Consider the following 19,777-nt stretch of genomic DNA (forward strand, 5'->3'; position numbering starts at 1 on the left):
CTGATTCCTCACTTTCAGCGGCAGCCTAAGTGCAGTCCAGATTTTTGGCGGTGACAATGTCGTTATGAGATGAAAGGCGTAGAGGGCAAGGATAGAGTCGTACATCATGAGCTGGCAGAAACCAGATAGCTATTCACATTATAACACATTTACACCCTCCAGCAGGATTCTTCTCCCTCCTGGCATGCTTTTTGTCTCCAGAAGCGCCCGAACGTCCGTTGTTGGGCCTGGGCACGGCTAGTAGAGCGGCCCTTGTTGCTGCTTCGAACACATTCTGTCGTGGCGCAGCAAAACCCCGTCAGCCTCACGTACGATAGAGCTGCCTCGACCGAAAGGTGACTCACATCGACTCCTTCGTTTCTCAAAGCTGAGCACTCGTAGTACGCTCGAGCTCCTATCTGCTGCGCTACTTCCCGTCCCTGCATATGGGAAATGCTGGTGTCAGCTCTGCCACGCGTAAAGCACAGAATCTTTGTGACTATCGCCTACTGACCTGCGTATTGCTGATGTATTCGCCTGGTAGCAAGGGACCCCTGGCCTCGGCATCCTCTCTCAGATCGGTCTTGCAGCCGACAAGTATGACTGGTATTTGCGAGCCGCAAATATTCCTGACCTCTTCGATCCACTTCACTGTGACATTCTCCAATGAGTCTGGGGTATCTAAGCTGAAAGCAATGAGAATGACGTGTGCTTGCGAATACGACAGGGGCCGTAGCCGCTCGTACTCCTCCTGTCCTGCAGTGTCCCAGCACTGCAGACTGATCTCCTTGCCATCGAGGCGCACATCGGCAGCGTAGTTCTCAAAGATGGTGGGTTCATAGTCGCTTGGGAACGAACCAAGTGCAAAGACGTTTAGTAGCGACGTCTTTCCACAGGCGCCGTCGCCTACGATGACGAGCTTCCTCCGAATGGGCTCAGGGGCCATGGCTTGACTTAGTCACTGTTCAGCTGTAGTATAGCAGCAGTTCCACACGGGGCAGTCAAAGGTTGCCTCCTACAGTCCGGTCCGGGAGGGGACCGCTCGAGGTATAGCGAGGAGGCAGGGTCTCAGATCTTGCAAGGGGCGAGCAATACTGCTACCAGCCCTTGGCAGCTGTAGGTGCGTCCTGGTACGTGTGGGATCGCCTTGATGGGTTTGATCTCCTGTCTTGGGTCAAAGTCGAATCAAGCGATGATGCTCTGAACGTGGAGTGTGTATGCGCTAGGTGGGGTGATGCTGATTGCGTACAAAGCTACAGGGGTTGATCCTGTTGGGCTGAGCTCTGGAAGGACTGAATTGCCTCGCCCGATCACTTCTCCCCTCGCTGCCCCACTCGAGACGCCGTGGGGAGCGGGGGCCCGGGGCGGAACAAGGCCAGGCGAGGCGGGCAAGCGGCAACGAGGTCAGGCCAGGCAGGCAGGCAGAGGCAGGGCGTCTCGGACCCGCGTGAGAGATCTCTTCACTCCCCGAGGCCAGGCGAGCCACCCACTCGCCCCCCCCTCCGCCCTTGGTAAGGTATCCCATCCCCACCCTCAGCCGCAGACGCACCACTTTCGACTATCACTCGGCACCTATCACATCTCGACTACGCTTGGCAGGTGTATCCGAACCACCTCGTATTCACAACGTCTCCACTGCAGCGTACTGGACACCAGTATCGCGCGCATTGACATCGGAGACGCCCTCTGCCAACGAGAAACCCACCACCCATCTTCGGCCCAGCCGATACCACATCCTCTCATCACAACCATCCAATTCCGCGTCATCCCGTCTCAAGCGAAAGGCGACGACAGTAGCTCCACAACTTCTCCCTGGCGTGAGAGCGAGCGTGTGTGCGGTCCCGTGAAACAGACGAGGATCTTTTCCCCTCGCCAGTGGCCCGACGCTCTGACTTGCAATGGCCAAGTCGAAAGCTCCCGTAAGGGCACCTCCGCCATCCCAGAACAAGCAGCTGGCCCAAGACCAGAGTCAGAACCTCTCTCCGATGGGTTCATACGACTCATCCCCTCCGTTGGACGGCGCAGCAGCAGCTGCTGCCGCCGCCGCAAAGAAGAAGAAGAAGAAGGGCAAGGGCAAGAGAATCGAGGACGATTACGATGCCGTCCTGCCACCTTCGCCGAATGCTGCCGCCAACCAGAACCACATGCACCACCAGGGCTACCAAGCCGGCAATGGACCCGTTCACCTGTCGCAGGGAGCCTACACTGCCACTGCTCAGGCTCAGGCAGACCTTCTCGCTACTGCTAGCGATCTGTACCGGCGCATCGAGGCAGATCCCGGAGGGATACCAGACGACGACGCCTACTGGACATCGCTTCCGGCACATCTTCGCACGTTTATTCGGAATGCCCTCCCTCTGGGCCAATTTCCTACAACAGGCGCAGGCGGCGGTAACAATGATCCCAACGCTCGCCACGCCTCGACACAGGCGATGATTGCAGTTGCTCAACAACTCGCTCAGGCGGCGCACGCCTCCCAGCGTCACTTGCAGCAATATCCACCTGGATCGCAGCCTTATCCATCCCTCCCCTTTGACCCCGCAATCTTTGCCGACTTGGCGCTCCATTCCGACGGATCCCTACCGCATCCTCACTCTCACCCCAATGGCCTCGCAGCAGGTCAGTCCCCTTACGGCCATCTGCACTACTCCACTGGAGGCAACATGCCGTCCACACAGCCACCGGGAGAGCCCCTCCCTGCAGCACCTGTGGTCCTCGTCAATGAGTATGGGGAAGAAGAGGTCGTCGGAGAGTACGATGACGAGTACTACAGCGACGAGGATCTAGACGGACCAAATGGCGTGATGCATGACTCGATCCATGGTGACCGCGATGGAAGGTGGCTGGAAGAGCAAGGCAGAGGCACTGGTGGGGATGGCCAGACTGTGCAGGCTCCCGGCAGTGGCAAGAAGAATAAAAAGAAGAAGAAGAAGAAGGGCAACGCAGCGACAGAGCAAGCAGCTCTCCCGGCACAGATGGCGCCTCTGCCTCAAGTTCGAGCTACCCAGCAACAACAGCAGCAGCAGCCTGCAATGAATCATCATGCAGCACCTCCTGCCAATGCAACGCCAAGGGGACCACAACCGCCGCCAAGCTCAAGGGCGGCTGGAAAGCAGCCAATGACATTCGCCTCGAATCCTGCACCGAAGACACCAGCTGCGCCCAATGGTCACTCTCATCCACCGTCTGGAAAGCGTGGTACGGCCGGGTCAGCGACAGGCTCCCACGGCACAGCTCCAGGAGCCAACAACCAACCGCCAGCACAGCAGCAGCGCATTTGGTCTACGAGCACAGCTGAGGAGCGTGAGAGAATCAAGGAATTCTGGCTTGCCCTCGGAGAGCGTGACCGAAGAAGTCTAGTGCAGGTTGAAAAGGATGCCGTCTTGCGTAAGATGAAGGATCAGCAGAGGCATACCTGCAGCTGCGCCGTATGCGGTCGCAAGCGCTCTGCCATCGAGTCAGAGCTCGAGGTTCTCTACAATGCCTATTACGAGGAATTGCAGCAGTATGCGAATCATCAACAGCAGTATGTCAAGTCTGGTGGTGCGATCCCGCCCCCTCCCGGACCAGGACCCTTCCCAGGCAGCATCGCGCTCGATAGTACAGGCAATGTCATCGGAGGCAATGCCTTGACAAGGTCAGCTCCTCCTGCTCAGAAGACGCGAGTCACTGCTCCGCCGAAGAAAGCGCCCCCGCCTCCTCCTTTGGAAGACGATGATGGCTACGACGATGAGTTGGATGACGATGACTACGATGACGAGTACGACGATGAAGACGACGAAGAGGATGAAGATATTGCGCCAGAGCCACCCGCTCGCCGCAAGGGCACTGCCGGTGCTATCGGTAACGCCAACAGTGACGTCTTCCCTCTAGGCTCTTCCTTGACGGTCAAAGGTATGTGGCGTCACACGACTACATGTTCCCGCTTTCCTCAATCCTGACTAACCTGGCTCACCGGCCAATCATTCTTTCTCTCCACCTCTCTCACCACCTCACTCCCCAATCCTCACTCGCTCTTGTCTCCCCCCCGCTCTGCCGGCTTGCAACTAGGAGGCATCCTGACAGTCGCAGATGATCTGCTCAAGAACGATGGTCAAAAGTTCCTGGAGATGATGGAGCAGCTGGCCGATCGTAGGATGCAACGCGCTGAAGAGGCTGCTGCAGAGCTCGATGCCATCAGCGAAGATGGCGAAGGCGACGAAGATGATCTCGATGAGGAGGAAGATGAAGACGTGAGTACGATGGAGACAGCTGTTCTAGGTCGACCGAAATTGCACTTTGTGAGGCACATGCTGATCTTCCCGTGTCTTTATCACTCAGGACCACCTCACCGATGAACAGCGGATGGAAGAGGGTCGTCGCATGTTCCAGATCTTCGCGGCGCGCCTCTTCGAGCAGAGAGTTCTGTCTGCGTACCGGGAGAAGGTGGCCCAGGAGAGACAGCTTCAGTTGCTGCGAGAGCTGGAGGAGGAGGATCTTATCGAGAAAGAGCGAGAAGCCAAGAAGCAGAAGGAGAATCAGAAGAAGAAGGATAAGAAAAAGTGGGTTACGAATTGTGCTGCATGGAGCACTGGTATGTCCGCTGACAAAAATGGTGGGGTTTTGCACCTGTTTGGTTTCTTTTTACAGGCAAGCTCAGCAGAAGAAGGAAGAAGAGCGCCTCGAGCGCGAGAGGGTCAAGGCTGCCGAAGAAGCTGCCGCTCGCGAGAAGGTTGAGAAGCAAAGGGCTGCCGAAGCCAAGAAGCAGGAAGACCTTCGAGCAAAGCGTGAAGCCGAGAGGAAAGCGAAAGAGGACGAGCGCCTGAAGAAGGAAGAGGAGAAGCGCAAGCGAGCTGAAGAGGAGCGCCTCAAGGAGCAAGAGAAGGAGCGTAAGCGCAAAGAACGAGAAGAGAAGCTGCGCCTCGAGAAGGAAGCCCGAGAGGCCAAAGAGGCCGAGCGCAAGGCGAAAGAGGAAGAAGTGTTGCGACAGAAAGAGCTCAAGGAGAAGGAAGAACAGGAACAAAAAGCCAAAGAGGAGCGAGATCGCGCTGCTCAGGAGGCGGCCCAAAAGGAGAAGGAGGCTGCAGAGAAATCTGCAAACCAAGCGAAAGCCAAGGCTCGCGAAGAGCAGCAGAATGCCGCGAAAGCGGCTGCTACGGCTGCCTCAGCGGCAAGTGGGCGAAGCTCACCCACCACGCCTCGCAACGCTTCCGCAGCTTCCTCCTCTACCAGATCTCCTGCTCCGTCAGCCGCTGCGTCTGCAGCCGCTCCTCGCAGTGGTCGTCCACAGGGTACCTCGGTGCCACCTTCTCCAGCTACTGCTGCTCCAGTGATGTACGCCCGACCTCCGCCTCAAGCTCAGTCGTCTGGTGGTGTCATTCCCTCTCGACCTCACGGTGCTCCTCACCAACAGCAACAGCCGAGCTCCTCAGCGCCTCAGCGACCAGCAGCTAGCGGTGCTTCTATGCCTTCTTCAGCTCCGCAAGGATCCTCGTTGCCTGCGCCTCCTCAGGGCCTTCCTGCTCGGCCCTCGTCCAAGGTCTCGTCGCAACCCGGAACAATGGCATCTCAGCAGCCTCTAGCGCAGTCGTCTTTGCCCACAGGTTTCGGAGGCATCTCGGCTCCTCCTCACTCTACTCCGAGTGCTCCATCTTCGCTACCTCGTGCGCCTGGCAGCCAGCCCAGTTTCATGAACTTCAACGCGGCGCCTGGTCCCATTGGAGGTCCGAACTCCGGCAGGTCCTCTCAACCAGTATCAGCAGCTGGCCCAATGTCGCCTTCTGCGAGAGCGGGTGCCACCAGTGCGGCATCAGGCTCGGGTCCAGCTCAGGCCCCGGCCTTTGCCAGAAGCTTCGCCGCACCAACCTACCCTTCTGGTCTTGATGTCACCCGCTCGCCTCCTTCCAACAACAGCTTGCGCTCGCCTGCACATGCTGCACCTGATGGAGGTCACTCACCCATCAATGTGCATGGGGCAACCCACGGACTCGGATCTCTTCACCTGGGAGGCAGCTCATCACCGTACAACGCAGCGGGTCCTGGCACCTCTTCTGCGCCCGGAAAGAGTAGCAGTCCTCATGGCGTGCGTGCAGTGTCGGACGAGTTCACAGGTCTCAATTCCTCACCATTGCAGTCCTCGCGAGGCGGCAGCGTTCAGCGACCCGGCCCAATCGGTCCAATTGGTCGACCACGGCTGGCCAGCGAGCATCCAGAGGACACGTATCGAATGGAAAGCCCCAGGCTGCCAGAAGGTATCCTAGGGAGCTCCGCCCTTGGTGGAGACGACGAGCTGGTTGCTCCTATGCCAAGACGCACCAGCAGCACCGTAGCTCCCATTGGCGGCGGGTCATCGCTGTTCGGCTTCAGCAGTGGACCTTCGGGAGGAAGCTCATCGAATGCCTTTGGCGCCGCTTCACCGTGGGGTACTCCGTCCTTCGCTAGCCCAACAGCCTCGGCTCCAGGTGCTCCCAGCCCTGGCTTTGGTCTCGGAGGGTCTCTTGCCGCCACGACTCCAGGTGCCATTGGTGGATCAAACTCAGTCAATGGTTCCGATCTCTGGGCAGCAGGCCGTCCGCCTTCACAAGCTCCACCTTCTGGCGGATGGGAACGAGCCAGATTCGCCTTTGAGCAACCGTCCTCCCAACCACAACAGTCGCAAGGTCTTGGCCATCATCTTCACCATCATCAGGGAAGTGGCGGACCAGGTGCCATCGGCAGTGGATTCGGCGGCCTGGGTACCGGGATAGGCAGCAGTGGTCAAAGTGCTCTAAGTCCCTTTGGCAACGGCATGGGCGGTATGATGGGCGGGGGTGCAAAGAGCATTTTCGATGCCCCTGGTCTCCTACCAGGCTCGCCCAACCAACGTCAAGCCAATCAGAGCAACTACAATGGCAACCACGACTCTGGCCACGATCGAGGGTACTAATGTTGGTTCCAAGCTCACATGCGAACATGCCTGCAGGACTCCCATGCCTGGTCTCACTGCGAATCTCGCTTGCTTCGTAGTATTTATCGAATCTCTCCTCCCCTAAATCCACACTGCAACAATTGCGCAAAGCCCCTTTCCATGACAGACTGATCGAGGTCGCCTCAAGTCGTAGCCTCTTCGTCTCGCCCCTCGAACTCGCTCTCTTGTATACTGTCTTCCCCCTCCGCTTGTTTCACTGACATCCAAGGAGTTCAGCCATCTTACCGCTTGGCGTGTGTGAATTCTGTCTAATGCACATGTGAAGTTTGGCGGGCCCTTAGTCGAACAAGGTAAGAGAGGGATCGATTTTCGTAACGCATGGGGGGGCGCAAATTCGCAAAGTCACCCCTTCCCTCCTGCTCACCACCCCTCCTTGTCCCTGCTGCTTCTACTACTAGCCCCTGCACCAATGACACTCCCCAATTTCGCCTCTCCCCACGCCACGACTGCACACCAAGTTCGCAAGAGGGAATACTGCGCCGCTGGGACTAGATCCTCGCGGGTGATCCTCCAAAGTCGCTCGTTGTACGCCTGGTGACGGGCTGCATTCGCCGAGAGCCACGCGGAGTAGAAGGGGGAGAGGAGGTCCTCGCTGGCTTTTGGAGGCTTAGTGGGAGTTTGAGTTTGAGTTTGTGATGAGAAGGAGGAGGAGGAAGAAGAGGGGTGGCTGGCTGACCCGCTCTGAGTGCCGTCTTGAAGAGACCGGCTCGCAGAGCCAGAGGAAGTCGCCGATATGCTGCTGCTGCTGCTACTACTTCTCTCTCCAACACCACTTCTACTCCTCCGATATTCCTCCAGCGCCTTGGTATATCGTCTATTGTTGTCTTCCCAAAAATCCTGCGAGAAGCGATCTGCCCTCGCTCTGCGCAGGTGGTGCGCTAGCTCGGCTGCCTCGAGACGACGCAGTAAGGAGGTCTGATACTCTGAGCGTGGCGGGAGTGAGCGAGACCAACTTGAGGAGGCAGAAGAGGCGGAGGGAAGTGAATTGAACTCCGAGGTGGAATAAGGATGTGAGAGAGCCGCACTGCTGCTGCTGCTAGCGCCGCTGGAGGAAGTGTCGATGCTGCTGTTACCAGTCTGATCATGCGAATCGAGAATGGTCTGGAACGCGCTACCGTAGACGACTGGTCTCAAGTTGCTAAGTGGGTCTGCCGGACCGACAAGATTGGCTCCAGGTCGGGCAGAGAGCCGTCTTGAGGAGGCTCGCCGAGGTGGACTGGACGCTGATGTGCCGGCGCTGGTGCTGCTGCTACTGGCGGTAGCAGTAGAGCTGCTGCGAGCCAACGGCGGGAGGTGGCGCGGCAGATGCGACTGTGCAGCCGCCAATACGATGCGAGAAGTGGAAGCGACTGGCTGAGAGGGTAGTAGGAACGCCATTGCAACAACAAGTTTCGGCTGAAGATGCTGACAACGTTAATAGTCGGAGGGCAGCTTGGGTACGGATCGACGAGCGAATGAGCGGACAGGGACAAAATGCGAAGGTTGGGAGCGGAGCAGAGCGGAACGGATCGGAAGATGTGTTGAGGCTCCCGCAAGGGCCACCCGCCTTTTGTGGACTTTCTACCGAGGTTCTGTCCCTTTCTGTGCGAGCTGATCGGTAGTGGCAAAGCGTCAAGATAGCATCACAGCCTTTGGAGAGACTCAGGTGCTAAGCGGAGTCATCTGCGAAGCATACTCTCATCTTGCGAAGATGAGCGCTACAGATCAATTCCCACCTCGATACCTTCTAGACGAGGACGAAGCACCAGTATCCTCTGCCGCGGCGGACATCCAAGCAGAGGGCAAGGCAGGAGAGGATGGGGAGCCTAATGGAGTGAAGCAGCAGCTTTACCTGCCTGCACCTGAGGCAGCGGGGGAGGGAGAGCAGAAGGGAGGAGGAGGCTCAGCTCGAACGCTCGATGTGTCCACCGGAGGCAAGGTAGCCTTGGACGAGCTGGGACCAATGGTGGTGAGTGTCTTCCCCAGTCTTCCCCGGCCCACCCTTCCCCCTCTTCGAACCCGCCTTCGCTGACTCACTTTCCTCTTCATCCACCAATACTCGAACCAGGTCAACAAGGACGGCACCCTCTCTCGCATACACAATTGGGCAGGCATGACAGAGGCAGAGCGGGCGCGGACTTTGCGGGTGCTCGGCGCTCGCAATCAGATTAGGATGGCCGAGATTCGGCGCGGAGAAGGAGGAGGAGAGGGAGGCCCACAAGGAGCGAAGGAAAAGGAGAAGGAGGAGGAGAAGTAGTGGACATTGCAAGGTGCAGGAGGATGAGGTGATGGTGCAGTCTTTCAGAACACAGTCAAGCGGGACAACATTCAATCATACGCACATCATATACCAAGAACAGCTACGTCTTTTGATTGCGTCGAGAAGGAACAAGGAACAAAGCAGTGTCCAGGTCGAAGAACACTGGTCAAAAGTAGTCTAATCCTGCAATGATGGCAGCCCTTTCCATGTCTTTGCGTGTTCTTCAGACCTCGACTGCGTCCCTCTCGCCCTCGCCTTCCGCCTCGACAACGGCGGGTGGAGGTGTGAGAGCATTCTCCGTCTGCGGCTCCTCTGCCTCCTTTACTGGCGCTGGTGCATCTCCGTCCCTGTCGTCAGCAGCAGTGGTGACTGCAGAGTCCGTAGCGGCGGCCCTGTCACCCGCAGTCTGTTCCTCTCGACTGTCTCGCCTGTCGGCAGGAGCGGCGGCTTCGTCCCTGCCATCCTTGCCCTGGGGCTCATCACGACGACGTTCGCGCTCTCCACGGTCGTAGCCTCCTCGTCCGCCTGATCGGGGCGGGCCACCCCTGTCACCTCCACGGCGGTAGTCCCTGTCCCTCTCGTCCCGACCACGGTATCGGTCTTCGCCTCCATCCCTAGGGGCACCTCGACGAGGCGAAGGAGATCGCTGACGGCGCGGGGGTCCTCCGCGAGGAGGCGGGCCATCTCGACCTGGTCCGTCGAATCGCCAGTTCGAAGAGGGGGCGTTCTGCAAGGCGATACAGCTATGGAGTCAGCAAAGAGACACGGGCGGTAGGGCCTCACTGCAGCGCCAGATCTCACCTTTGCGAATTGGATGGTGATAGCGTTGCCACCGAAGCGAACGCCGTGCATCTCATGATGAGCTGCCTAAAGGGACACAACATCACAGGAAGGCAAACGTCAGCGTCTCCTTTGGTACACCGTTGCTACCATCTCTTCAATACTCACTGCTGCATCCCTGGGATCTTCAAATTCGATGAAGGCATAACTGTCGTGCGTATGGGTGGCATGTTGATGAAGAGATCGGCCAATGAGCAATCGAATGTCGTCGTCGTCGTTGTCTTCGCGGATCGTCAATCGGTGCGGCTGGGCTTCAACAACCGTCTCTGGATGTACATCGAATACCGTCACGGCGTCCGAAGTCCGAGCCGCCGTCTACCCCATTCGGAAAATTCGATCTTTAGCCGAATTCCATCGCAGGGGATGAGTGGCCTTCCTAATCGAAGTACACCGACTTTCGGATCGAATTCGTGACCCCTTCATATGTCGGCCTTGGGTCGTATCGTATAGCGGGTGCTGGCGGAGAAGAGGCTACTCACGGCTTGCTCTGCATGCTCCTGAGGGCGGGAATGTCGCATCGAACCAAAGGGCCCAATCGCTCAAAGTAATAGGCGAGGTCACTGGGGATGGCGAACAGGAGGCAGAAGATCAGCCAAAGCCCCGGACGCCAGCATACCATACTGTGTCGCGGATTACTTGTACTCACGCTGCCCTCATCTCGGGTGGGAACCCAGCAACAAAGAGCGTCTGCAAGCGAACACGAGATAGAAGAGAGAGATAGTCAGCTTCCTGCTCGGGAGGAGGCTGGAAGGCTTCCGTTCGAGCTCACAGTCCTGGGAGGCTCCCTTCTGGGAGGAGGAGGTCCGTAACCTCGGTCCCGCGGGGGAGGGTAGTCCATGTCCCTTGGCGGAGGTCCTCCAGCGCCGCGTGGAGGAGGAGGGAGGTAGTCCCTGCCATCCCTGGCTGCAGGGGGAGGGTAATCCCTGACGTCTCTGCTGTCTCTGGGCGGATAGGACATGACTGGATAGTAGACGTGGCGGTGGTGGTGACGGGAAGGAGTGAATGTGTGGTGAGGCGGAGCAGATCAATGGCAGAGCTTCCTCCTCCCCAACGCGCAGTGGAGGCGACAGGCGTCTCACTCCGCTCCGCCGAGCACTGCTGCTTCCGTACGGCTTTGATTGTCAGGCCAGCATAGAGGTCAAGTAAGAGCAGCTACTTCGATCTATGGACACAAGTTGTGTAAGATGGGATGCATCGTGAGTCACCTTCGTCTGACTCTCCGTCTCTTCCTTGAGTCCACCTGTTGACTGTTGCGCCCTCACATCATCTACAGCACGCAATCCCTATGCCTCCCACCCTCCAGACTTCCAAGCCCTAGCGGCCTTCGATCCGGATAATTTCGGCAGACATGTTCGCACACGCAAGGATGGACGGTTTTACATAGATTTCAAGGACCTCCAAGCCTGCAAGGCACTCAATGAGGCGATTCTGCTCCACGACTTTGGCATCAAGGTCAATCAACCGGCAGATCGCCTCTGTCCACCGGTGCCGAATCGGCTCAACTACCTCTTATGGCTGCAGGACGTGCTACGCGAAAGCAAGCGGCCAGATGGTAGACCCGTAGTGGAATTTGGAGGGGATGAGGCTGCTAGATCCCTCAAGTCAGTCGCCTCTGACTCCGGAGCCCGGATGACGAAGCGAATGCGAGTGCAGTCCCCTGATGCTAGTACCATCAGAACGCTCGACATCGGTACCGGAGCCACAGCCATCTACCCTATCTTGGGGTGCGCGCTAAGCCCTCACTGGACATTCGATGCGACCGAGATCGATTCTGAGTCACTTGCGAATGCTCAAACAATGATCGACGACCCCTGCAACAATGGCGAGGCTCCTGCTCTTGCTTGCGCCCAAAGACGGACCGCTCAAGGACCGCTGCAGCTCAAGAGCCGGATCAGACTTATACTTCGTACCGCCGAAGATACATTGATCCCGACAGAGGATCAGAACCTTCAGGCGTCCTCTGAACTCCTCTACCATTGCACAATGTCCAACCCGCCCTTTTACTCCTCCTCGGAAGACCTCGCCGAGTCCGCGGCGGCTAAGCTCCTGCCCCCTCAGTCCGCCTGTACCGGTACAGATGGCGAGATGATCACGCCGGGGGGAGAGGTAGCCTTCGTCACTCGGCAGATTGAGGAGAGTATCGTGCTGGGTCAGCGAGTACTGTGGTACTCGAGCATGCTCGGCAAACTCTCCAGCGTATCGACGCTGCTGCAGACCCTCAAGGAAAAGCAGATCGACAATATCGCTGTGACGAAGTTTCAACAGGGTCAGACGGGCCGATGGGCAATTGCGTGGTCTCTCTCGCCTCACAGACTGCCAGATTGGGTAGGCAGATCGATGGGTGACACGGCTGCAAGCGGCTGGTCCACCCTGGTGTCCAGCACATCGATCTTCCGCACACTACCCACAGGACGTTTTGAGTCTCTGCAGCAAGCGGAAGAAGCATTGTTCAAGCTTCTCAATTCACTAGATGCAGCACAAGTGTCTCCGCAAGAGCCGGAAGATCCATCGTCAGGACGTACAGTCTTTGTCGGACTCGCCTATAATGTCTGGAATCGAGCTGCCCGTCGAGCAGCAAAAGCGTCCGCAGAAGCCACAGCTATCACTAAGGTCAAGCCAGACGTCGAGCCTGTCCTTTGTCTGCTGATCTCCCTCTCACAGCAACGACACAGACGCACCGAGGTCAGTGCGACACCTGCATCATCCTCATTCTCATCCTCGCCTCCAGTCGAGGTAAAGATGCAATGGACGTACGGTCGCTCCAGACTGCATTTTGAGTCCTTTGCTACCATGCTGATCCGCTCGCTGAGCAGTCGAGGCTAGAGATAGATGCGCACCTCATCGCAGCCCAAGGAACGATGGCACTAGGCGCGGGCACAAGGCTGCACGTAGGAAGGGGTAGATGTTTTGATACTTTAACAAGAATGATGTGGATCTCTGCGGTAGCATACTCTGTACGGAGCTTGAGATTGTGCATTGTGCACTGAACACAGCGAGCAATTACTGAATTCCAGGCCGGAGCCGCACTCGCCTCCGTGATGGGCACGATCTCACCTTCCCTCCAAATCCCGTCGGCTCTGCCGCCCTCCTCTAGCCATTGTCCCGCCATACGAGGCTTCGCCTCTCTTCCTCACCTAGTCTCCATTCATCAATCGAACGCTTCTTCTGCGCTCTGCCTGACCAGTCTGCGAACCTTCTTCTTGTACCCTGCAAAGTCCTCTCGCACCTGCTTTGCCGCGTCTACATTCGCCGGCGAATTAAGGTCCGGTACGTCCGCCGATAGGAGGGAAATGACGGACACCAGCTGCGGAATGAAGTTGCGATGCATCTTTTAGCGGGCGAATTCCCATCGACGTCACTGCATGTCGGGTGTGACTCACGATTGACTCTACACTGTGCACCGGCAGCCACCTCTCTCCAGGGTCCTCGTAGCCCCACTCGTCTGTTCCAGGAGCATGCTGAAGGGAGAGAGGGACGGGAGAGAAAGACCCGGTGTGAGATTGTAACCTTCAGGAGCGCCAGTGAAGAGGCCGTAACTCACCAGGATCGAAATACAGAGCCGGCCGTCTGAGTAGACTGATAAGGGACAAGGGGATATGCACTAGTCAATGTCAGTATCCTCTGCGACTGTTCAGCAGCTGGCATGGTAGAGCCTTGAGCGGCTCACCATTAGGATGCCACATCTGGGTGAGAAACTTGAGCGTGGGCGGCAGCAGTGGGTATTCGGGCGGGAAGACGAGCTCTGCCCGTAGGAAGCCTCCTTCGTAAAGACTATCTGCGGGGCCAATGATCATGATTTCCCACTGCGTAGGATCCAATACAGGTAGCGTATATGCTGAGTCAGTGATGAGGTCGAGGGGCGTCACCCTGATCAAAACAAACTCACATGGTATAGATTGGTCTCATCCTTGAGACCGGCGCTGAAGCCTTCCACAGGGTCTGAGGGAAGGACATGGGCGATGAGGGTAGCCCTCGATCAGTCTCTGATAGCTGCACACGGCTAGCTCCTGGGTTGAGGATACGCTATGCTCCACTCACGCTTTCTCAGCTCCTTCAGCTGCCGTTGGAGTAACAGGGTATTACCGCTCGGCGAAGAAGTCATGGTTTCTCGCCTCCCCCTATTGGTCAGGTAGAATGGTGCAGTGGTGTGGCAAGGGGCGCTTATGCCGAGGTCGAGCTTGCAGTGGCAACGATGGCGATGAACAGGCAATTGGGAAGGATCGACAGCTGAGCTAGCTTAGGGTACTCAGTGCTCGAGGTCTAGAGATCGAAGAGTCGATGAAGGAAGTGCAGATGCGAGGAGTGCGCCAAGGTGCGAGGATGCCTTGGTAGGTGCTGCTCCTCGTCTCTCGGAACGGGAAGGGCCCTCGCTGCAGCCTGGGCGTGGGGAGTGCGACTGAACCCTGGCCGTGGCCTGAGTGCGGGTGTCGACTCGACTCCGCGCCTCCACCACGCGCCTCGCCACTTTCCGAAGCACCTCGGCTTCCGCTCCGCTCACCTCACCACCTCTTGGCAGCACCACTGTACGACAAGCGTATTGCACACGGCATCCCACTGGCCCACGGGCGGCTGCAAACATGACAGCCAAGCGCAGCCTGGACAGCTTCTTCTCCTCGCAAGGTCAAGGCAGCTCCGATCACAGCGCAAAGGATGAGCGCTCGACGGATGCAAGGAAACGACCGGGGTCAGCGAAGGTGGTAGGCGCGAGGATTACGCAGCCAAACGCTGCTTCGTCAGTGCAGTCGCAGTGGATGCCAGCCGATGAGCGCAGGCAGCTTGAGCTGGCCTTGAAGCTGTCACTTGGCTCCGTAGAGGCGTCCGGTGTGATCAAGGAGGAGCTACCGCCCCCTTCGGCCAGTGTACGCGAACGACAAAGGATACCCGAAGAGCTGGTGAGCCTGAGCAAGCCTAGCGCAACAATAGCACCGTCCATTCTCACCAAAGCGTTGACCGCAGAGGAATCGCCATCTGGGAAACCTTCATCGGACGATTCCGAGAGCAAAGTGGCTGCACTACAAGACCCCCAGCCGCAAGCCCCACCCAAGCGGTCCCTAGCTCCCATGTTCAGCTCCTTACCCCACTCTTCCAAAGCTGCTCAAGGCCCGCAACCCACCTTCGACGACACCGACTTCGCTCCCACCGACAAGGTACAAGTACTGAATCGCTTCTCTGGCAGCCTCGACTGCCTCTTCTACCCCTCGTGGATCTCCTCTGTCCCAGCTCGCAAGGGACTGAGAGACTGGATGCTCTCCTCACTACAGTGGCATCGCGTCTGCTATACCCGCCCCGGCACTACCTTTAAGATCAACACGCCCCGCTTCACCACCACTTTTGGTATGCTCACAGGGCCACAGGCGCCCCCTCTGACCAGCTACAAGATTCGACCAAAGGAGATTCCTGGTCCGCTGCGGGAGTTAAAGGAGCGCATAGAGGCTATGCAGAGTACAGGCGGCGTCGACGTGACGTACAATGCTGCCATTGTCAATTTTTATGCTACGGGAGAGGACTCCATTTCTTACCATGCCGACGACGAGGCCTTCCTGGGCCCAGAACCCAACATTGCTTCCCTCTCTCTAGGAGCGACGCGTGACTTTTACCTACGCAGGAAACAGCCTGAAGGTGTGCCTGTCGCGCCAGCCACTTCTCCCTCTGGCTCCAAGGGAGTCGGTTCAGCAAAGGACCGACCAATGGAGAAGCTCCAGCTTAGCGAAGGAGCCCTCTTGATCATGCGAGGCAAGACGCAGGCGGAGTGGGAGCACTCTATACCAAAGCGAAAGGGCGTAAAGGAAGGTAGAATCAACATCACCTTTCGAAAGGCAATTGATAGGAAGGCCATTGATAATTTCACGCGGTACAATAGGGGAGACGGAGGTGGCTATCGCTGGAATGGGAGCAGGATGGTGGAGGGGACTGGTGGCATATGAGATGATTCGGCTTTCATTTCCATTTCGAATTCGTTATTTGTATCATACAGTGTCTAAGCTTGTACCATTGACATAAAAGAAAGGTCTAACCATGAAGAGCGCTTAAAGCATGCATGATCGACTGCCGGTCCTGTGACCACCTAGTAGTGCAGGAGAAAAGGGAGGAAGCTCGTCAGTCGATGATGCAAGTACGAAAACCGCAGGCCTACTTCTTGCACTCACATGATTCCCAATGCTCCCACACCAGTGCTGAGAGCGGCCAGTACGACAGGCCCATAAGCCTTGAGCGGCAGTACAGCCATTGGATCCTCACTGAAGGGCAGCCGTGACGCTACTGCCCGCAGTAGGCCAGCGGAGGCAGCAGTGGTGAGGACGGTCGCTCTGCTCGGGAGTAAGTCCGTGAGTGCCAGCTCCTGACTTCTTTTGAAGAAGCCCACAGCGTAGCGCCAGCCGAACAGTGCTCGTACGGCCATGGAAGCCGTCGAGGCGTACAAGAGTGCCTCCTCTGTACTCACACCTACCTCTCTCGCAACCCTCTCGCGCGTCAGAGTCCACAGGACAACTCCAAAGGTGGCCGAGCTGGACAGTATGACGCGATTGTACCTCTTGAGCTCGGTGGGACTCGCAGTGGACTGTAGAAACCCCTCGAGGATGCCGGACCAGCCTGCCACGGGGAGGAAGAGGGCGAAGGCGGAGAGGGTGCGAGGGGCGGATGTGCTTGCCCATTGGGAGCCTGAGAGGGCCTGGATGAACGGTCTTGAGAGGGGAGGGAGGTAGGAGAGGAGGAAGAGACCGAGAAAGAGGTGCAGGTGCAGGAGGGAGGTGAGGAGGTGCTTTGCTTTGGCGCGACTCTGGGTTGCAGGCTCTGAGGTGACCTTCCCGACCTGCGTCTCTTTTGTGCTCGCCGTTGTATTTGCGCCATCTGCTCTATCGTCGCTGAGACTTCCTAATGTCTGGCAAAATTGGAATCGAGACGACTCCTCCAGCGGCTGGAAGACAAGACGCAGAGGCAGGGAGGCGTAATTGGTACCAAGAGCATACCCACCTTGATCTTCCAGGGAGGCCAAGCGGGAGACAGCGATCTTGTCCGCCTCTGTAAGAAGATGTTTGAGTATCGATTGCAGAAAGAGTAGCACTGCCAGCCTATCTGTGCTAGTGCGACTTTCATCTTTTGGCTTTGCCGGACTGGACCAATTGGGCATATAGAGGTGGAGGGTTCTTCCGAGGCCAAAGCGAAGGGAGTAGCTACCCGTAAATGTAAGCAGGATAGCAGCTCCATACGCCGCCTGTCCCAGCCCAAACGCCAGAAGTCCAGCCTCTTCTCCCAGAGAGAATACTCCTGCTAGCGTGACAACACCCTTTGCAATTGCAGCGCTTCCCTCTGCCCGTACTCTAAGCGCTAGGTTCCTCCCTCCTCTGGCAGAGAGGGCGTGGAGGTAGAGTGGCTCGGAGAGGAGCTCCAAAAGGGCAGAGAGTAGGTAGAGGTGGATTACCGTGTCTTGGTAAGGCCGGGTCTCTTGGGATTCAGTGGAGGAGGATGTGAAGAGGGGCAGAGCTAGAAGAGCGAATAGGATACCAAGCGGGATGGGCAGTAGAGACAGGTTGCCCCCTTCACTGCCTGCCTCTTGATCAACTCCATGCTTGGACTTGCGGTCCTTTCCCTCTGCCTGAATCTCGCTCCGATCATCTTGCCTCAAAGTAGCAGCACGAATCCCCTCCCTCGAGAGGAAGAGAACGATGCCCAAGACTAGCTCGCACCTGATATGGGCAGCACCGTACAGAGCCGGACTGCTAAAGCGAATCAGCAGCTGGTTGAGCCCAAAGGTGAAGACTCGAGTGAGGATCTGCAAGGAGAGGAGCAGGATCGCGGGTGAGAGGCTACTGAAGCGCCCCATCTTGCCCCGGAGTACCACCGGTGTAGGAGCAATGGCGACTAGGCAGACAGACGGGCAGGACAAGGATTCCAAGGACGCGGGGTAAGGGAGCAGGAAGATGTGAGTAGCTTCGCGTTGACGGAAGGCGGAGCTTCGATTGCATGTGCTGACCCGCGAGGCAGGCTGATCACCATGCCAAAGAAGCTCGTGGTCAAGAGTCGAATGGTATTGCCAAGCGTAGACAAGGTAGACAAGGGAGGCACAATCATCCATACGAGCTCTCCATCTATGCCCTATTTGAAGGGACTATCCCTGCTCACATCCTCGCTTAGGTCTTGCTGTGTGTCTATCTCTGCTTTGCTTTCGTGCACGTCTACTTGGCTCTCGGGATGACAATTTCGGGACTTGCCACCTCCGGCGCATTTATCAGAATACTAGGAAGAGACAAAGGCAGGCAGAGTTTTGTGCGTCAGCGAAAGGGCACTTTTGATGACATATGGAGCTGCCTACTCACTCATAATGGCCGGGACGGAATAGTAGCGCTGAGGCAGAGAAAGCGGAGTCAAGATGGGCCACGGGTCAGTACAACAATTGAATCTCTAAGCTACTGCTAGCTGCCACTCTGCTAGACTCACTTCCGATGTCAATGTGCGCCACTGCGCCAGGAATCTCAAAGTGAACGATGTCACAATGCGTAGCATCGTCCTTGGCCCTCTGAGCCTCTGCCTCATGGCCAGGCACTTGCATCGCTTGCGTCTCATCGTATTCCTCAGCAAGGGGAGTCGCTGGCGGCGCACCACTACGCGAGAGGTAGGCTACATCTAGCGACACCTTCAGACAGCGCGACAGGGCTGCGATCTGTACGTGGTCGGCCTCCTTACCGATGGCTTCGACTTGGTTGGCGCAGAACTTCTCCATTGTGGGCGGTCCACCATCGAAGCTGCTCTGGTATTCGTCTTCAAGGGTGAAGAGGAAGGGCAGAAAGTCTTCCTCGTTGAGCTTGAGGTAAGCACTGGTCAGCAGTCGAAGGTATACGACGATGCTGTTGCTTGTCTCTGGGTCGTTGAAGGCCCTTTGAAGGTCGGCGTCTGTGAGCTCAGAAACCTGAGGGTCTGTTGTGTGCATGCGTAGGAGAAGGTCGTGGAATGGGTTGTAGAAGTCTACGTAGACAGACTCGTCGAAGCCTGCTTGCTTCAGAAGGCTCTTTGTGTCTTCAACATGCTTGAGAATGAAGTGGTGCATGGGACGATCGTTGAAGTGAAGCAGCCTTTGAATGAACGCAAAGGCAAATGATCTGTAGAAGCAATCTCCATCCCCCCTCGTCCTTCGCAGGGCAATGAAGTCGCCTACATCCCTGAGCCATCTGGCCTTTGCGACGAACTGCTCTACTCCCTCTCCCCCTGCGTACTCCTTTTCCAAGACCTCGATGGGCTCTGCTGGTCCAATGAGAGCCTGCGTGGCGTTGCTCTCATCTTTGATCTTCTGTGCCAGCTCTAGCCTTTGAAGATCATTCAGAGACGAGAGACTATAGCGGAAGCGGGGCGCAGGGGGAGGCAAAGTGGCGTGGTGAGCGATTTGCGCTCAAGGCTGTCTTGAGTGGCCTAGCAGTGGTACTCACTCTGTCTCGGGGCCGACTAGATGCGACATTTCAGCTGAAGAGTTGACAATTGCACCACTGAAGAGGATGTTAAAATACGAACTGGAGGGTAGGTGATGGGTCGAGCTGCTGCAATGGCCTCTGTGTGGGTGAGGGGACGTGGGTATGTGTGCGGATGAGCGTGTGTGAAACGGCGGCGAGGATGGAAAGTGACCCTGGCCATCTCTGATCAAAGCTCAGGCCAGGCAGCAGCGAGGCTCCCAGGCGGCCCGCCAATTCATCCGCGCGAGACCCAGGCAGGGCAGCCCACTCATCCAAGGCACGACAGATTTTGAGCCACTTCCTCGTCGTGCATTCTTCCTAGGGCCGAGGTGACTT

At 57.3% G+C, this 19,777-nt stretch overlaps 10 protein-coding genes across 10 annotated transcripts; 4 read left to right on the top strand and 6 right to left on the bottom strand.

Annotated features, from left to right (window-relative positions):
- Window positions 1-380: 380 nt before the first annotated feature.
- Window positions 381-1,208, bottom strand: BCV69DRAFT_282536 (hypothetical protein). The gene has a single exon (XM_025492397.1). The coding sequence runs from the start codon at window positions 923-925 to the stop codon at window positions 479-481; it is 447 nt and encodes a 148-aa protein (XP_025348191.1). The 5' UTR covers window positions 926-1,208; the 3' UTR covers window positions 381-478.
- Window positions 1,209-1,493: 285 nt separating this feature from the next.
- On the top strand, window positions 1,494-4,628 carry BCV69DRAFT_269754 (hypothetical protein; the record flags this gene model as incomplete). Its single annotated transcript, XM_025490904.1, has 3 exons — window positions 1,494-3,873; window positions 4,030-4,211; window positions 4,300-4,628. Coding segments are annotated over exons 1-3 (2,505 nt in total), but the record flags the coding sequence as incomplete, so codon positions are not given.
- Window positions 4,629-6,994: 2,366 nt separating this feature from the next.
- On the bottom strand, window positions 6,995-8,458 carry BCV69DRAFT_182297 (hypothetical protein). Its single transcript, XM_025489573.1, has one exon. It carries the CDS (start codon window positions 8,300-8,302, stop codon window positions 7,286-7,288), a length of 1,017 nt encoding a protein of 338 aa, XP_025348193.1. The 5' UTR covers window positions 8,303-8,458; the 3' UTR covers window positions 6,995-7,285.
- Window positions 8,459-8,816: 358 nt separating this feature from the next.
- Window positions 8,817-9,101, top strand: BCV69DRAFT_234243 (hypothetical protein; the record flags this gene model as incomplete). Its single annotated transcript, XM_025489879.1, has 2 exons — window positions 8,817-8,873; window positions 8,973-9,101. Coding segments are annotated over 2 exons (186 nt in total), but the record flags the coding sequence as incomplete, so codon positions are not given.
- Window positions 9,102-9,387: 286 nt separating this feature from the next.
- BCV69DRAFT_298826 (RNA-binding domain-containing protein) lies at window positions 9,388-10,962 on the bottom strand (the record flags this gene model as incomplete). Its single annotated transcript, XM_025494259.1, has 6 exons — window positions 9,388-9,891; window positions 9,966-10,031; window positions 10,113-10,152; window positions 10,484-10,564; window positions 10,651-10,691; window positions 10,774-10,962. 6 exons carry the CDS (start codon window positions 10,960-10,962, stop codon window positions 9,388-9,390), a joined length of 921 nt encoding a protein of 306 aa, XP_025348195.1.
- A 231-nt stretch (window positions 10,963-11,193) lies between these two features.
- Window positions 11,194-12,827, top strand: BCV69DRAFT_298827 (hypothetical protein; the record flags this gene model as incomplete). Its single annotated transcript, XM_025494260.1, has 2 exons — window positions 11,194-11,200; window positions 11,278-12,827. The coding sequence occupies 2 exons, from the start codon at window positions 11,194-11,196 to the stop codon at window positions 12,825-12,827; spliced, it is 1,557 nt and encodes a 518-aa protein (XP_025348196.1).
- Window positions 12,828-13,152: 325 nt separating this feature from the next.
- Window positions 13,153-14,106, bottom strand: BCV69DRAFT_298828 (putative ubiquitin-conjugating enzyme E2; the record flags this gene model as incomplete). Its single annotated transcript, XM_025494261.1, has 6 exons — window positions 13,153-13,308; window positions 13,385-13,462; window positions 13,546-13,580; window positions 13,672-13,807; window positions 13,891-13,943; window positions 14,043-14,106. The coding sequence occupies 6 exons, from the start codon at window positions 14,104-14,106 to the stop codon at window positions 13,153-13,155; spliced, it is 522 nt and encodes a 173-aa protein (XP_025348197.1).
- A 403-nt stretch (window positions 14,107-14,509) lies between these two features.
- On the top strand, window positions 14,510-16,035 carry BCV69DRAFT_282542 (hypothetical protein). The gene has a single exon (XM_025492398.1). The coding sequence runs from the start codon at window positions 14,582-14,584 to the stop codon at window positions 15,926-15,928; it is 1,347 nt and encodes a 448-aa protein (XP_025348198.1). The 5' UTR covers window positions 14,510-14,581; the 3' UTR covers window positions 15,929-16,035.
- Window positions 15,756-17,907, bottom strand: BCV69DRAFT_282543 (Rft-1-domain-containing protein). Its single transcript, XM_025492399.1, has 2 exons — window positions 16,151-17,907; window positions 15,756-16,068 (listed from the first exon to the last, which is right to left on the bottom strand). Exons 1-2 carry the CDS (start codon window positions 17,821-17,823, stop codon window positions 16,014-16,016), a joined length of 1,728 nt encoding a protein of 575 aa, XP_025348199.1. The 5' UTR covers window positions 17,824-17,907; the 3' UTR covers window positions 15,756-16,013.
- Window positions 17,908-18,112: 205 nt separating this feature from the next.
- BCV69DRAFT_282544 (cysteine proteinase) lies at window positions 18,113-19,571 on the bottom strand. Its single transcript, XM_025492400.1, has 4 exons — window positions 19,421-19,571; window positions 18,438-19,327; window positions 18,317-18,344; window positions 18,113-18,236 (listed from the first exon to the last, which is right to left on the bottom strand). The coding sequence occupies exons 1-4, from the start codon at window positions 19,447-19,449 to the stop codon at window positions 18,176-18,178; spliced, it is 1,008 nt and encodes a 335-aa protein (XP_025348200.1). The 5' UTR covers window positions 19,450-19,571; the 3' UTR covers window positions 18,113-18,175.
- Window positions 19,572-19,777: the final 206 nt, after the last annotated feature.

This window comes from Pseudomicrostroma glucosiphilum, assembly GCF_003144135.1.
Source record: "Pseudomicrostroma glucosiphilum strain MCA 4718 unplaced genomic scaffold BCV69scaffold_6, whole genome shotgun sequence".
Lineage (NCBI taxonomy): Eukaryota > Fungi > Basidiomycota > Exobasidiomycetes > Microstromatales > Microstromataceae > Microstroma > Microstroma glucosiphilum.

Bases quoted from the DNA above. Each gene is read 5' to 3' on its own strand.
- BCV69DRAFT_282536 (XM_025492397.1), bottom strand. From the start codon at position 925: ATGGCCCCTGAGCCCATTCGGAGGAAGCTCGTCATCGTAGGCGACGGC.
- BCV69DRAFT_282543 (XM_025492399.1), bottom strand. From the start codon at position 17,823: ATGGGGCGCTTCAGTAGCCTCTCACCCGCGATCCTGCTCCTCTCCTTG. The intron at 16,069-16,150 runs GTGAGTGCAAGA...CTGCACTACTAG, and splicing joins GTGGGAGCATTGGGAATCAT to GTGGTCACAGGACCGGCAGT.
- BCV69DRAFT_282544 (XM_025492400.1), bottom strand. From the start codon at position 19,449: ATGTCGCATCTAGTCGGCCCCGAGACAGA. The intron at 19,328-19,420 runs GTGAGTACCACT...CTTCCGCTATAG, and splicing joins CTAGTCGGCCCCGAGACAGA to TCTCTCGTCTCTGAATGATC. The intron at 18,237-18,316 runs GTGAGTAGGCAG...GTCTCTTCCTAG, and splicing joins TTCCGTCCCGGCCATTATGA to TATTCTGATAAATGCGCCGG.
- BCV69DRAFT_182297 (XM_025489573.1), bottom strand. From the start codon at position 8,302: ATGGCGTTCCTACTACCCTCTCAGCCAGTCGCTTCCACTTCTCGCATC.
- BCV69DRAFT_282542 (XM_025492398.1), top strand. From the start codon at position 14,582: ATGACAGCCAAGCGCAGCCTGGACAGCTTCTTCTCCTCGCAAGGTCAA.